Here is a 17,642-nt window from a genome sequence, read left to right on the forward strand (position 1 = left end):
CATACTTCATTCAAGTTTACCTAGGCAAATACCCTCTAACAGTACCCTTCGACCCATTTATTTCCGGATAAGTTAGGTATGGGTAGTAATAAGAAAAGAGTGTCTAAACCGTGTCTATTTGCCACACATCCATAATTTGCTTTCTTACTTTGTAATGCTTTGAGGTGTATAATGCCCAGACTGGCGCACTACCTGCAAGCCTATAGTAGAAAACTTCTTATTTAAGAACATAAGCTCCTACACTTATTTACAAGGATATCCACTTGATAGCTCTAAGTGGCAAATGCACACTATGGTCAGGTTCATCACAGCTAGGAACTCATCGACGCTGATGATTTTTACATTGATTCATCTAATGTTGTGGGATTTTTTAATACATTTTAACCTACATGTTTTATTAAAATGATGACATTAACTCCTATACAACAAAATCATTGAGTTGCTATGAGGAAATGTTCTACTATTCATCATATTTTTTTGTTATAAATCTTGAGGATAACTTATGACAAGGTTTTTATTGATGAGATATTCCAGTGTATGTTTTCTTCATACTCCATTAACACAGACAGGAGCTGTGAATATGATGTGAATTGACACTGAGGTTCTAAGTTATAATTCATAGAAGTCAGCAGTGTTATAAACACTATCTTTAGCCTACAGCGTTGAATCATATATCCAGTCTACTAAATCTTCCAGATTATTTAAGGTTGAGTTTACTTGTGAATCATCAGAGAAACTTCCTAGAACACTGTAGAAGAATAGAATGCAGAAAGTCTAGGGCATAGGCACTAATTAATTCTGACATTGACAAAGTGAGTAAGCCCGCTGGATAGTGGTGTGATCCCTCAACGTGCAACGTGGTCTATGCTGTAGTAAATCAAGCACCACATGGATAAGTATACACACCGACAGCATGTGGAAGAAACTATGCTATTTCACTTTGGGGAAGATGAGATTGCAGCTGCTCCTAAAGGGGTTCCATTCGCTGTGGAACAGCAGATCTACAGACTTAGTGTAGAAAGAAGGGAAATGAAAACCAACAGCTGATTTGATAGTAATTGTCCTGATAGCTGACCTTACAGACTCCTAATTAGGGATTCTTGGCAGCCTGATTTTCAGACAGCACTCTCAGTTACAAGAGTTGTTGATCAACATTTTAACATACCTGACTCTTCCAGGAATCTTGATACTCTGTGGTTAATAATGTCCCTTTGAAGTTAATGATGTCCCTTTGAAGGCAGAAGAATCAGACTGGACGCAGTAGAAGTAGTAGAGGCTGAGGCTCATAAATGGACCACAAGGTCACTCATTCATTGACACAAGAAACACTTACTAAGGACAAACACTGCTAACAGGTGAAAGGGATATGCTAATGACAGAAACACAGTCTTCTGCCCCAAAGTTAAATCGAGTAATGTGCATATTCTAGAAACACAAAATGCATCTTAAGTTGCACTTTGGGGAAAAGGGACTAACCTGACTCTTGAAGTTCATTGAAATTATGCTCTTGCTTCCTTGTTGGTACTAAGGTGCCTCATTGTGATGAAAGGAGTTGTGTATATTCACTCTATTTCACTATGATTTGAAAAAGAGAAAATACAAAGGTTCCTTGAATAACTTTTTTAAAAGATAAGGCCTATAATTATTTTTTTAAAAAGCACAGATGAAGAGAATTCTCCTTTACATTGGGGGCATAATGAACTCTAAATAGAGAAAATTAATGTTCTCTGATATTTCTTTAATTTCAACAAGCTATTAAAAGCAAGCGATTGGCTTCGTGTTGTTGTTCATTCACTGAAAAGTAAATTTGGAGTTGAGAGTGAGCTATGAGGGCTGAACTGTGCTTATTATTGCCTTACCCATAGGCCTTAGGGTAATATTCTTGCTCCCAAATATCTTACAGTATGTTGGCAAGACCTGAGTTTCTCTCTCTGAAATACTTTAGCCCATGCTTCATGAAGGGCCAGAATGAGTGGAAAATCACAAAAAGTTATGAAAAGTCCAGAACACACAAGTCAGGGAAATGGTGGAATAGAAGAAATCAGGAACTGGAGGGACTCATAAAAGGGAGGAAAGACAATGGTAGCAAAATAGTGAAGACCTGAATGGGCACTGGTGACACAGGTCGTTATGACATCTTTTAAATGGTGACAAACCAGATGCATGGCGGTAAGAGTGATAGGTGGTGCTGCAGGAATCCTGTGGAAACTTTTGAAGATTTTGAACCAAGATTTCCTGTGACATTTTATGTAGTGACTGCTCCTCATCATACAGTACCAGGCTTTGTTCTGTTAAGCCTTTCATAATACAGCAACTTATGCATTCATTACTAAATAGTATTTATTGAGTATCTACTACATACTTACTACTGATTGTATTAGTTAACTTCCCTATTGTTTGATGGAATACTCAAGAAGCAACTTAAGGAAACATGAATGTATTTTGGCTCACAGTTTGAGGATACAGTCCATCAGAGGAAGGCAGGTATAGCAGCCAGAATATGAGACAACTGGTTACATAGCATCCGTGGTCAAAAAAAGCAGAGAACAATGCTTGCTGGCTCTCAGCTCACCTTTGCCTTTTATTTAGTTAAGACCCCAGCCCATGTGATGTGCTGTCCACATCAGGAGTGGATCTTCCTGCCTCAGTTAATTCCATCTAGGAATTCTTTCACAGATAAGTTCAGAGGTGTGTCTCCTCTGTGACTCTGGAGCCTGCCAGGTTGTCAACCACATCAACTCTTACACTGATGCTCATATAGCCACTGACCAGTGGCTGGACGGAACACGTGGACATAAAGATGCACAAGCATTTTTACATTGGGAACTTCTTTCTGCATTTCCAGTGTTATCCACATTATTAAAAGGAATATTTTCCATTCTTATTGCCTGTAGTGAGGTCAGATGTGACTGTAGTTCAGTGTGCCTGGTTATTTTTACTGTGTCTCAAAAAGTCTAGAAATTATAAAGCCTGTATTGTCAGGTCTCTGAGGTATAACAATTTGATGTTAGATGAATCTCCTCAAGCGATAGATGTTTTAGGAGACCATGACAGAACTCCAAATCCAAGTATACTTATGGAAAAAATACTCAGACCTAAAAGAGAGGAAATAAAATTAGGGAAAAAAAACAACCTGAAAACTTGGGAATATTTGTAATAAATTTTATTTTGGTTTTTCATCAAAGAACAAAATATATATTCAAATTTTAATGGTAAAGGTATTATCTGCTCAATGACATAAAATTTGCAGTAAGGAGAAAGTCAGCTTCTAGCTTTTAACCATTTTTTTTTCTTTAGATAAAATTTAAAGTAATCACAAGCCTAAGTCTTAGAAAGCAGACGTATGTAATATTTTTGCATCAACTATCAGTATTGTTAAAGTAAAGACATTTCAATCTCATATAAATGTACATAATACTTTCTTTATATGAACTCAAAACACACTAAGTCGACACTTCATAAAAAAATAGTTATTTTCATAAATAAAGAAATCATCCTATTAGGGAAAAATCCATATTATTCTTATCCAAATGATGAGTAGAGTCTTCCTAGTACAAACTCTAGCTTCCATTTGATTCCAATGTTCCATATGTCAGTGTTCATTCTCTCATGTGCTTCCCTCATCCCCTTGGTAAAAGAGCTTCCTCAGCTCGGCCGTCTCCTAATGTTATGCACTAATGGGAATAACATTGTAACAGGTTCGAGAATGCTGTGGCCTAAACTACTCTGGTTCCATGTGGCACTCACACCTGGCCCTGCACCATGCCTGGGCATTTTAAGATCAGGTTTACAGTGGGGATCCCACCTTTGACTTTGGTCACCAAGGATAGACTGACCTGGATCAAGTGTATGCATGTCAACATGTGAGACAATCTCTTTTAACTCTAGTTCCCTTTTGGATGACCGGTATTTAACCCAAAGGAAACAAAACAAGAGGCAGTGATTCATTTCTGCCATTTCACAGAGGACAGGCAAGAGTGCCAAAGTAACAGGTAGTTTCCAAATGCACAACGAAACCCAGGAGTGCATTGGCCAAAGAGAATGCGAGATACCTGCTCTTGCTATCTAGCTAACAATGTGCTGCTCTTCTACAAAATAGAAAATTATAGAATGTCTTTAATAATAACCAGTAGTCTATGTTTTCATGTCAATGAAAAGTGGGTAAATGTAGATTGTTGCTGTTTATGTGCACTTGACCAAAACCTTTTCTACATTTGACATGAAAATACACTGTGCAGCTTTTATTGGTCGGGTCACAATTTTAGAATAAAATAAGCTATGTACTTTACAAATGAATTTGCCAAAGCAAGATCCCAGTGGCCATATGGCTAGCAGCTTGCATAAGCTTTCTGTAGAATTCTATTTCAGAAACCATATAGATGGGCTTATACAAAAGTTATTTAAGTTGTGAGCACTGTTTAAAGAAGGAAAAAAAAAAAACAAAGATATTCTACAGTGCTGGATCTAATCTTGTGACTCCCACCTCTCCCAAAGCAGATTGGCATTATATTTAAGTAATTCTTAAATTACAGATCAAGAGAATGCATACAGAAGACTGGGGGGGGTACACCTTAGGAATCTTTATGTTTGTATCAGAGAATATGTTTAAAAGCTTTTCTGTGGGGTTGGTTTTCAGAAATTGAATGCAACTAGTTCATCTGAGGGCAGTACAGTTGATATAGGTGCTCCGGCAGAGGGAGAGCAACCAGAAGCTGAACCAGAAGAGTCCCTTGAGCCAGAAGCCTGTTTCACAGAAGGTAAGCAGACAGTCAGGTTGTCAGGAGTCTTCTCCTGTCTACCCATCTTTCCTATCGCCTGTCTTTATCTCTCTGTCATCTAACTGTCTCTAGTCACCCATGCCTATCTATTTAATAATAATACATTTACTTGTTTTGTTTTAAATCTCAAACCAAAGACAGTCTTTCTGACTATGGGCTTAATTTATGTAATTGGTTCCTTTTGCTTTTGACGGTATGATCAACTCTAAAGTATGCTGCCACTTGGTATATTAGTCTGCTCTCTGTTGCTGTGATAAAACATTCAGGCTAAAAGCAAACTGGGGAGGAAAAGGTTTATCAGGCTTACAATTCAATGTCACAGTGCACCATGAAGGAAGTCAAGGCAGGAGGTCAAGACAGGAGCAAAGAGGCAAGAGCTGAAGGAGAAACCATGGAGAAATTAGGCTTACTAGCTTGATGTCCTTGCTTTCTTTGACAGCACATGGCCACAGCCAAAAGGTGGCAACACTCCATTGGGCTGGGCCCTCTCATATCAATGATTAATCAAGAAAATGCTCCACAGATTTGCACATACACCAATCAGATAGTAGCATTTTCTCAGTTGTGGTTCCCTTTTTCCAGATGATGTGAACTTGTGTTGACAAAAAAAAAAAAAAAAAAAAAAAAAAAAAAAAAAAAAAAAAAAAAAAAAAAAAAAAAAAAAAAAAAAAAAAAAAACAAAAAAACAAAAAAAACAAAAAAAAACACAACCTAACCAGCACAATTGACTCTCTGGCCTTCTATATTAGCAAACAGGGGAGAGAGATGGCTAAATCAAATTCATAACTGTTTTAAGGTTTTGAAAAAGGAGTATGAAAAAATCTGTTATTTACTGAATGCTCAAACTATAGTGTACTAATTGATAAATGTACGTTTTGGTCTGACCTTGAATATCAATCAAAGACAAATACTTTTGTGAGTTTTGAACAAAGGTGAAAGATGTGAGAAAGCTGAAATATCCTGTATACTTTTATAGGAGGACACTATCATCATCAGAGTACTCTCAAAAGGATTCTCTAAAGAAAACCACAACTACATCATCTCAGATGAGGATCAGTTCTAGCCTATAACAATAGCAAGGAATAGCAAACCACATGAAATCCTCAACTCTAAGCTGCTCCCTATGGCTTGACCAACAATGCCTTGCACATGATGCTCAGACTTGCCTGTCATTGACTTTGCTTCATATTTCTTAATTGCTTCTTCTAACTTCATGTTATTAATAGGTCTCATACACTTCCCAAGATCTAGCCTCAAGTCTTTTTATTCCATAAAATCCAGAAACTCAGCATTATTGATGAGCCTTTATAAGACTATATCTTAAGATAAATATTTTCTGTGACTGTAAAACTTGTTGAAAAATCACTCTCACTAAAACAGACATTCCCCAAGGGCAAGGCCATTTACATATTGTAATCTTATGTTTTCCAAGTATAATTTTTACTACAAAAGCTTTTCAGTAAATATTATTGAAAAGCCTTTAACCCAGTACCTTGCAAAGTACACAGAGGTGCTTATGGCATAGCTGCAGGTAGTTATCATAAACAAAACAACCCAATTATTCAATAATAGTGGACATTTACATAAATTCCCATAATTTTATGGAGAGAAGCATAATGAAATCTTTCACAAGTCTTACGGTTAGATGGAGAAGTTATACTATGTTATGAAGTGACTAATCAGAATTCAAATGCATGTCATGTTTATAGAGGACTTACCCATGGGAAAAAGGGCAGAATAGAAAGATAAGCTGTGGCTTTTACTTTCTGTTTTTCTGTGTTTGTGTGGTTTACAGCATATTACAATATAGTTATACACATATAAAATAAATGCTCATTTAGGAAATAGTTTTAAGGCTCTACTACTGATGTTGATTTCTGTAAGGGGAAGCCATCTTTAAAATAAGGTTGTTTATACTGCACTCTGAGATAATAATATAGGGACATGTTCCACCTTCCCAAAGATGCACAAAGAGTAACTGATGACCTTTCCTTTATCCACTCTCACGTATTTTAGACTGTGTGAGAAAGTTCAAGTGTTGTCAGATAAGCATAGAAGAGGGCAAAGGCAAACTCTGGTGGAACTTGAGGAAAACGTGCTACAAGATAGTAGAGCACAACTGGTTTGAAACCTTCATCGTCTTCATGATTCTACTCAGCAGCGGTGCTCTGGTAGGTGATGCGGGGCCTGCCCCCTTGTCATTTCCTCTTCCTGTCCACTGAACTTCTCTTTACCCATTCATAAATTAGAACGTTGGGAAAAGATGTGTGTGGAAGAGCTCGCAAGGGTGGCTTATACTGCTGTATCTGGAGGAGCCAGATAGGATCACTCTCAGACACTGTGTGCTCACATACTATTTCGAAAGGAATCTCTGTGATTTGCGCTAGTGGTATTTTATTGTTGTATGATCTTTATTCTTTTGTTCTCGGATCCACTAGCATCGACTGTATACAATATGGTATAAGTGCAACTGTTTTCCTATTTGCGAAATAGGTTTTAGTGTCTGCAGGACATCAGCGGGCAATGAGAAAGATTTGTACCACTTCTTCAGAAGGGCTTAGCGGATAAGATGTGGGGTTGCCCGCTGAAGTGGGAATCTGCTTAATAGGAGCCTCTTGCTGGAAGAAGTCACCTGACTCGTTCATACCAATCACTTGCCAGCCACCTGGAATGGTGACTAGTTGGCTAACTTAATCTCTAAAAGGAACACAAACCTACTTTGTATCTGACTTCATTTAAGGGAATAAGTCATTTAATCAAATACTCACTAATATAACAGAAACAAAGTGACCCATTTTCCCATATTGTAGTGAGAAGGTAGATGCGCTCCCTTTCCTTTTACTTTGCTGAATGTGAGTGCATTTCTTTAGGAGGCTGACTGCATTGCTTCTGGAGGCCTTAAGCCCAGTTCTGAATTGACTTGAGTCCTGCATCCTGGCCTCCAGGGTGTGACCTTGCTGTAATAGCTCCTGGCTCCATGGTACATTCAGTCACAGGTCTCTGAAGCACACGCGCATGCTCACCCTGGAGCTGGCTTCTGGGGCGCTTTCTGCTTCCAGGACAAGACAAGCCTCACCCTGTAGTACTACTGCTGAGTCCAGTCACAAACCTGGACCCCTCGTTCTCTAAAAACAAAACTTTCTCTCGGTTCTTTGATCTGGGCCACCATGCACACTCTGTGTTAATGTTTCCTGTAAAAAGGATTGTGTAAAATGGTCTTCTCATTCAAAGCCCGGGGCTCCTAGAAAATGACCACACCCTTTCTTTCCTAAGTGCTACAGAATGACAGCAGCTTCCAGACACAACCAAACTGCTGGAGAAAGTGAGAAAATCTTTTCCCCCTTTCCAGGGCTCAGGATACTCCTTGTCTCATACTTACACAGCCCTGGGACAGGGATGCTGGTGACTCGGGAATGTGGGCTACTTTTAAGTGACACTTCACCTCTTGCTTAAGAAAACAACTTTTGGCCTTCTCTAGAAAATCTTAAGCTCTTTCGGGATGCTCTCAACATTCAGACTTGAAAACCACACGAGCCTCTCCGGTAGACGGCAAAGCCCACGTGCCCTTCACAGGCGCAGATAACGGCGACATCAGGGCAGCGTAATGACCCTCCAGCCCCTGACCAAAGATGCCTTGCATCATTTTTCCCCCATTACATGACATAGAAACTGTTCATGACAATGAAATGCAATATCATGCTTTCATTCACAGGCCTTTGAAGACATTTACATCGAGCAGCGAAAGACCATCAAGACCATGCTGGAATATGCTGACAAGGTCTTCACGTACATCTTCATCCTAGAGATGCTTCTAAAGTGGGTTGCATATGGATTCCAAATGTACTTCACCAATGCCTGGTGCTGGCTGGACTTCCTGATCGTTGATGTGAGTACTCTGCAGTTTCCTTCTCTGTTTCTTGGCTGGTGGTGATATAGCACCAGTCCTGACTGTGTCGAGTGGCACAAAGCAGGAACTCAGGGAAACAAAATGCTGTTTCAATCCAAACACAAATGCTGTCTTTTTTTCTTCTACAGTGGAAGTGTACCTGAGACATGCTTTGTCGATTTAATTGCCACCTGATTTTTAGTGACTTAGTTTGAAAATAACATTCAAATCAGTATATGAGATTTTAAGCTCTACAGGAGATGCAAGATTGTTTTCTTTGTTGCTTAATTTTTCACATTTTATAAAATGAGAGTTGTTACAATTCTTCACAACCATCTTCAGCAATAGTAATTTGTCTGCATGTGAGCCTCTTGAAAAATATTTGTCCCATACATAGACTATTAATTGCATGTGAAATTCAAAGCAAAGTTATACCATGGGTTTATCTGGTGGTTAAAAACAGATTAGCTAAGCAATCATTTAAGTATTTAACTTGTGTTATTGTTTAAAGACAGTAAGATAGAATATTAGAATATAGAAGTATTTAAAATAATTGAATATGGTAAATTAACCATAAATGTAACATCTAAAGGTACATTCAAAATTATGTTGAAAATCTTGAAATGCAGAAAAAATAAAGCCATATATGTTTATCTGTTTGACCATTACAGATAACAAAATAAGTGTGTCACAAATACCACCAACTTTGTGTGATAGGTTGTAGATGACACTGTTCTTTCCACTTTTTGTATGTAATTGTGACCTCTCAGTAGCTTGATGATGGCATATCTAATATTTAATATATGAACAAGAATAGCCATTATATCTACATTAATTAACTATAAAGAAAGCCAAAAATAAAATTAATTTTCTTGCTGCCTGATAGCTACTATTTTAGATTTGTGAGTACTCTCACAATGTATGTTAAATTAGCTGATACCTTGTTTTACATCAGACATGTTCTCTGATCATCTGTTTTCTCATGTAAATGGAAATGTCATTTCGCTGCACCAAAAAGGTTGACCAGAAAGGACAAAAGTATAGTTATTGGCTTCCCTTGAGGAAAGGGTTATTTTCTTGTATCATGAATCAGAATTTGAGTGGTAAGAATACCAGTAGGTCCAGAGGACGGAGGGACACTCACCTGTGCCAACTCTGATGCCTCAAGCCAAGAAGTCTTAGTCCTCCAGGGTGAGCACAGAGTGCAGGGATTAGGGTTCAGTGATTTGTAAGTGGAAGGCAAAGTAAGACAGACAAATTAGACAAGTGTTTGAGGAACCCATTATACCATCAAAGAATTATGAATGTATGGATATAGTGGAGTGGAAGACATTGGAGAATTAGATCCAGGGAAGTTAGGAGATGGGCCCGCTGTGTTATGGATAGATGCTGGTGCAGGTGTGAATCCTGAAACAGAAAGAGGATTATTGACAATACAGACAAATGCTCAGAAGATTATACATTTTTATGGTGTGCTAGGAAGACCCAAGTGCAACTCTTTTTCAACTGTAGCTAAACAACTTACCGAAGGTATCCTGGTTTACCACTTCATTTTTTAAAATAGTTCGGCCCTAGTTCAGAACCCTTTTCACTTGTCTAACTTGTCTTTCAACCTTTAATATGTGCCTCACCTTTGGGTTCTGTCTCCCGAGAATGTATAGGACCTCCTGGCTTTCATACAGAAAGCCTTCACAGTTCTTAATTATTCAGAGACTTTGTTCCTCAGTTATCTACGAAGAGAAGACTTAAAACGCTTATGAAGTTGACTTTTGTACCTTGTTTACCTCTTTAATTCACATTATACATACAAAATCAGCTTAAGTAAGCACAAGTTTTGTAAAAGGAATTCCATTTATTTCTGTTTTTTTTTTTTAGAAAACATTTTTAAATACTAATTACCATACTTTTAAACCATATCATGTATTTATTTCTGCTTATCTGATTTTCAAATATTGGTGTGCTTTAGAACAAGATATCATTTCAGAGTTCATATAAAATTCCTAGTCTGCAAAGGTAATCGGGTATTTTAGTGATGTCTGCAACAGATTTTCTTTCTTTCTTTTTTTTTTCCAGTTGAGATTTTAGAATTTTTACTAGTAGCACTAGTGATTGGACTGAAAAACAAAACAAGGGTTTCTGGAGGGGAAATTGGGAAAGGTGATGACATTTGAGATGTAAATAAAGAAAATATCCAATAAAAAACAAAACAAAACAAAACCAAAAAATCTTTAGTTACACTAAAATCTCAACCTTTCTTTTCATTCACTAATTTTATATGCTCTATGATGATTCTCAAAATGTGATTCATGAATCAGTGCTATTGCTTTTCAAGTAAACTTTTTTAAAAATGTAAATTCTCAAGCCTTTTACCAAACTTACTAAATCAAACTCTGCCAGCTCTCAATTTTTTTATTGAAAGTATATTTTTCTATTTAATATATTCTGATCACAGTTTCCCCCTCCCGAAACTCCTCCCAAAGTCTCTCCACCTTCCCACTGGATCCACATCCTTTTTCTCTATCTGATCTAAAAACAGGGGCAGGGGGATAAAGCAAACAGAGCATGACATTTCCAGGATAGCTCTCAGTGTTTTTAACGAGTGCCTCAGTGATATGGAAACTCACCTCAGTCTGTGAATTATTTCCTTGTTTTTTTCCATATAGGAATGCTGCAGTGTGTAGACTCTTATCTATCGCTTTTAATCGTATGCTCTTTTTACATAGGTCTCACTGGTTAGCTTAACTGCAAATGCCTTGGGCTACTCAGAACTTGGTGCCATCAAATCTCTCCGAACATTAAGAGCACTGAGGCCTCTACGAGCCTTATCCCGATTTGAAGGAATGAGGGTAAGACCAGCCATCTTAGAATTTGCTTGAAGTATAATTAAGAACAACCTGAAACTTTCTAAAGTAGAAAGGCCAAATCCAAATGGAGTTTACATCTTTATGTTCACATAACCAACAGACCAATCAATAATATGTATCCAGCATCCATCATTTGACTCTCAGTACACAATGCTTGATGCTCCTAATTCCCTTCATTTTCATTAGGGAATTCTTGATCCTATCTCATAGGTTGCTGACAGGAATCAAGATGACTTAACTCTTTTCTATTTCCAGATGTACAGGCCATCTTACTTGATGTAGTTTAAAACTACCCAGTCATAACTCATCATGTCTTTGCTGCACTGTGTTTGTTATGTACTTTGTTCCTTTTGAAGTCTGAATTTAGTTTTTAAGCACAGATTGAGATATCTAAAAAGTAGGTCAGCTGTGGAGCTCTAATACTCCCTTAGAAAAGTAGTACCAAGGAAAGGGAGGAATTTGTGCTGACATTTGTCATCCCCTGGGACAAAAGCCCAAGAATACATATCATCACCACCTAGAAAATGATTGTACCTTGTCTCCATGGTATTAAGTACTTAAAACAAACAAAACAAAACAAACAAACAAAAAACCTTGTAGCTTGTAGCAATGGATGCTTTTTGAGATACTAAAAACAGTTTCCTCTAATCCTAGAACTCAGAAACTTAAGGCAATGACATGGTACTGCCAGCCTACATAGCCAGTTCCTGGCCAGGCTTAGCCACAAAGTGGCACCCTGTCTCAAAGCCTCTTTACAAATTAAGACAAAAAGAAAAACGAAAATAAAAAGTTACTTAAACGTTATCGTTGTGCAACAAACACCAGCACAGATTATTGTTGCGTGTTGGTGTATAAGCATGTTTGGGTATGTTTTTTCTAGATATGTTTGCTTAGGAAGAAATGGTTGGTTAGCTGTTGGATTCTTAGGTTTTTTTTTTCTTTTTAACAATTAAAAAAATCCTTATTTTTGAAGAAGTGACTTTAGTTTCACGTTTTCTATGTCAAATTCATCCTTCATATACTCCCAATTCCTCTCCTCTCCTTTCTCTCTCTCTCTCTCTCTCTCTCTCTCTCTCTCTCTCTCTCTCTCTCTCTCTCTCTCTCTCTCTCTCTCTCTCTCTTTCTCTTTCTCTCTCTCTCTTTCTCTCTCTCCAAACCCCCCCAAGTGAGACCAAACCCTAGGCCTTGTGTGTGACAGGCGTATGTTCTGTCACATTGTACCCTCCAACACTTAGTTTGATATTGTATGTTTTCCAATTTTAAACTCAGTATTGTCCAAATGATGAGCTTATAAATGCATGACACCACTCATGGTCTTACTTATTTGTTGATTTTAATCATCTCTATTCCTTGTGGAAAATTTCTTAATATATGTGTTCACATCCTAAGAAAACACCCTATAGTGTAAAATTCATTTCATATTCTTCTGAATTTTAGAATTTAAAATGTCTGTGTTGCATTGTGGTGGCACATACCTTTAATCTCAGCACTTGGGAGGCAGAGGCAAGTCAATCTCTGCTTGAGGCCTAGCCTGCTCTACAGAGTGAGATCCAATACATCCAGGGCCATATAGAGATACCCTGTCTCAAAATCCAAATGAACAAACAAAAGATTCTGAGGTTAAGCTATTGGATATTTCTACCCAATATTGAACTTTGAGGATAGTTATATTTTTTTTATAATTTGACTATTATTTTTGTTATAGAAACATTTGCATTTTATATTATGTTATGCATATTTGCCTGCTTATATGTATGTACACTACATGTATGTGTAGTGGCCTCAGAAGCTAGAACAGGGTGTTCAGGTCTCTGTAACTGGAATGACAGACAGTTCCGAACCTCCTTGTGGGTGCTCAGAAGCAAACCTAGATCCTCTTGAGCAGGAAATATTATTACTCATTAAGTTATCTCTCCTGACGATTATTTTCTCCTTTCTTTTTCAAGATGTATTTGTTTATATTCTGTCTTTGTTTGTATGCTTGAGTATATGTATGTGCAGCACATGTATTCAGGCACCCTCAGAGGCAAGAAAAGAATGTTAGATCCCCCAAAATGAAGTTACAGGAGAACGTTTGCCACTTCACATGGGTGCTGGAAAGCCAGTCTAGAAGAGCAATAGTGCTCACCAAAGCTGAGCCATTTCCCAAACCAAAATCTTTGTTTTCTAATAATATTTGAAAGTAAGTGACCAATACTTATCTTTTCACGGATTTCTTCCTTCTCCTCCTATGCCAGGTTGTTGTAAATGCTCTCCTAGGCGCCATCCCATCCATAATGAATGTACTTCTGGTCTGCCTGATCTTTTGGCTAATATTCAGTATCATGGGAGTGAATCTCTTTGCTGGCAAGTTCTATCATTGCATCAACTACACCACTGGGGAAATGTTTGATGTGAGCGTGGTCAACAACTACAGTGAATGCCAAGCTCTCATAGACAGCAATCAGACAGCCAGGTGGAAGAATGTGAAAGTCAACTTCGACAATGTGGGACTTGGATATCTTTCTCTGCTTCAAGTAGTAAGTGACCACTTTACCATTGCTTATGACTAAGTTGTCTTTGAGATGAGATGCTGCCTCGAAGCTGTTAGAATGAGTATCAAAGAGGAAAATAGTTAACAAATTTCCAGCAACCTTTACATGCTGTTTATGGAAATGTTAATTAGTAAGCCACTGAGGAGCTCCCTCAAAAAATTATAAAATAACTACCATATGGCACTCCCTTCTCTTTCACATTCTAATTTCACATTGCATGTGGAGGTATAACAATTCTAATTGCACTATCAATTATAATCCTTATTCATGATATCAATCTAAGTTTATTAGTGGGTGATTGTCTAAAGAAAATGTGATATAGTCATGTGACAAATGCACACATGGAATAATAGTCAATCATGTCTCATGCTGATATTCTGTTCCTGAAATGGTTCTCTGGGTTCCTTACAATGATCATTCTTATAGTCATACCTGTGTCAAAGGCAGTTTAGGTGACTTTTATGATCACATATTGTGATGATAGAACAGAATTTCATTATAGATGTTAAATATGATGCATATGAAGATTTTATAAAATATAGGGATGAATAATGTTTCTACTACCAAATACATCCACATGATAGCCACAAACCATGCTACACAACTGTACTTGAATGAATCTTGGCTAACTGCTTGTTTTAATTGTTTTCTTTGTGGGGAGCTATGGGATGTGTTGATGCATTTATACACTGTGTAATGTGCATCTAGAGGAAGCTTATCTATCACCTAGAATGTTTGTCATTTCTTTGTTGTGGAAATATCCAGAATGCTTTCCCAGGGTTTTTTGTTCCCTTGTTTCCACTTTTACTCTGATAATTTATTTTCTAAACTGCAATAAAGAAGAGAAGTAAATATGTTGACTGTTTTACAGGCCACATTTAAAGGATGGATGGATATCATGTATGCAGCTGTTGACTCAAGAAATGTAAGTCTACTTAGGGAAAATGGCTTACTTGTATCAATGAGTATATCCATATTATTGTAAGTTGTTGATGGCCAAAAAACACACATAACTATAGATCAATGTATAGAACACAACTATTTTACTAAAGTAAAGTATCTTTTGTTACATTATTTCTTTCAAAAATTTTTTATTAAGAATTCCATTTTTTAGGTAGAGTTAAATTCCTTATCATGTGAAAAGGTCTAATAGGAACATTCTTCAAAATGACTAGTAGTCAAAAAATTGAAGCTGGTCATTTTTTTTTTCAGTTTTTAATTAGAAAGTTTTTCTTGACTCACTATACATTTTTTGAAGACTTATTTCATAGATGTGAGTATTTTTGCCCTGTTTGTATGCCTGTGTGTCTTATGTGTTCCTGGTGCCCAAAAGGCCAGAGGAGGGCTTCAGGTCCCCTGTAATTGGAGTTACAGACTGTGAGCCACCATGAGAGTTCTGGGAATTGAGCTCTGGTCCACTGGAAGAGCAACAAATAAGCTTTTTTAAAAAAAAAAAAAAAAAGATGTATTTATTTTTTGTATATGAGTGCTCTATCTGCATGCCAGAAGAAGGCATCAGATCTCATTATAAATGGTTGTGAGATATCATGTGGTTGCTGGGATTGGAACTCAGGACCTCTGGAAGAGGAGCCAGTGCTCTTAACCACTGAGTCATCTCTCTGGCCCTGCAACAAATGCTTGACTACTGGGCTTCTCTCCAACTCCTGATTGTGATTTTTCTTTTTCTTTTTTTTTTCTCTTTTTTTTTTCTTTTTGGTCTTTCCTCATAAGCTTGGGCTCTGGTGCTTAAATTTTTATGAAGTATACTTTCAAAATGAGATGTTTAGCTTTTGTGAACAGGAATCCTCAGGGCAATTTTCTTCATCTGCCATAAGTTTCCTCCAGCATTTGATCTTCAGTGAGGACGGATATGACTAATGATGACTAACGGTGGGGAACACAGGAAACAAAACAAAGAAGCCATAACCTAATAGAGTCTCCTACCAGGAGGAGAAGTGTGTAAGAGAAGGCAGAGACTTGTAAAAATCTATCTTAGGAACACAGAGGAGTTTTTTGCTTTAATTATTATTAATTTCATACAACTGATACAAAGAAAGTGGCATTTTGTAATTATTTCTGGTTTTCTAGAGCCCCCAGATTACTCTCAAAATGATATTTCCCTGTACTGGCTATTAGCTCTCCATATTAAAAAATCCTGAATTGTTTTTTTCAGTCTCATATAAAGAGAGAATAGGATAGAAGACCAGCAGAGCCAGAAGATGCTAAAAAGCCCTGCATGGCATCAGCAATTTCAACTGTGTTTGTTTTCAGGCAGTATATCAAGTGTCTTAGTCAGGGTTTCTATTCCTGCACAAACATCATGACCAAGATGAAAGTTGGGGAACAAAGTATTTATTCAGCTTACACTTCCATGTTGCTGTTCATCACCAAAGGAAGTCAGGACTAGAAGTCAAGGAGATCAGGAAGCAGGAGCTGATGCAGAGGCCATGGAGGGATGTTCCTTACTGGCTTGCTTCCCCTGGTTTGCTCAGCTTTCTCTCTTATAGAACACAAGACTACCAGTCCAGTGATGGCACCACTCACAATGGGTCCTCCCTGCTTGATCACTAATTGAGGAAATGCCCCACAGCTGGATCTGATGGAGGCACTTCACCCACTGAAGCTCCTTTCTCTGTGATAACTCCAGCTTGTGTCAAGTTGACACACAAAACCAGCCAGTACACCAAGGGTTACCTCATATTATCCCGTTCAATTTACACAGTAGCCTCATATGCTTGCTACTAACTCAGTTCATCACTGAAGCAGAGATGTCCAACATATTCAATGGCTACAATGGTTTCTGCAGGAGTTCTCTCTCTTTGCATCTTGGATTAATTCACTCAAAGCTATTTCTACCTTTAGCAACAGCCTACATGGCTCACAGATTACTTTTCTTCTCTTTCTTAGAAGCCTAGAAAAAATTGTGTACTACAGTAGCCATCACACCCAAGAATATTGTAGAAGAGGAAACCAATAGGCCATTGAAATTATGAGAAAGAGTTTCTGGCTCTTTTTTTACATTTATTTTTATTTAATGTAGTTTACTTATTTGAGGCAAGGTCTCACTGTGGAGCCTTGGCTGACCAGGAATGCTTATGTAGATCAAGCTGGTCTCAACACACAGATATCTACCTGCCTCTGCCTTGTGAGTGATGGGGTTAAATGCTTTATCATCATACCAGATTCTGGCTTTTACTTTCATGAGTCATCACGAACATACAAATTGAAGTCAAAATGTGACATTATCTGTACACCTACCAAACTGACACTACTAAAGTATGATAATTTCAAGTGTTCCCAAGAATACAAAACAAAAAGGACTCTGTTTCATCTGGTGGTGAAGAAAAATATGAATATGTATTCTTTATAATGTAGTTGGGGGGGGGGGGAGGCAGAGCGATAGCTCAGTGGGTAAAGGTGATTGCTGCCAAGCCTGATGCTTTGAGTTCAATTCCCAATACCCACTTATTTGAATGAGAGAACTGACTCCTAAAAGTTGTTCTCTAATATCCACATGTATACACACACACACATTACCACCACCATCACCACCACTGATAAATAAAAGAAAATAGTGGGT

The 17,642-nt window shown here is 37.7% G+C and overlaps 1 protein-coding gene across 6 annotated transcripts in view; it reads left to right on the forward strand.

Moving 5' to 3' along the window:
- The window catches only part of LOC116090245 (sodium channel protein type 2 subunit alpha), a 173,977-nt gene that overhangs the window by 145,262 nt on the left and 11,073 nt on the right, over positions 1-17,642 (forward strand). For all 6 annotated transcript variants that reach the window (XM_031370459.1, XM_031370462.1, XM_031370461.1 and 3 more), the window contains exons 18-23: positions 4,637-4,757; positions 6,795-6,949; positions 8,491-8,664; positions 11,388-11,510; positions 13,766-14,047; positions 14,934-14,987. In XM_031370459.1, the coding sequence (XP_031226319.1) occupies positions 4,637-4,757; positions 6,795-6,949; positions 8,491-8,664; positions 11,388-11,510; positions 13,766-14,047; positions 14,934-14,987 (909 nt within the window). The remainder of the gene's footprint in view (positions 1-4,636; positions 4,758-6,794; positions 6,950-8,490; positions 8,665-11,387; positions 11,511-13,765; positions 14,048-14,933; positions 14,988-17,642) is intronic.

This window comes from Mastomys coucha, unplaced genomic scaffold (assembly GCF_008632895.1).
Source record: "Mastomys coucha isolate ucsf_1 unplaced genomic scaffold, UCSF_Mcou_1 pScaffold15, whole genome shotgun sequence".
NCBI classification, from domain to species: domain Eukaryota; kingdom Metazoa; phylum Chordata; class Mammalia; order Rodentia; family Muridae; genus Mastomys; species Mastomys coucha.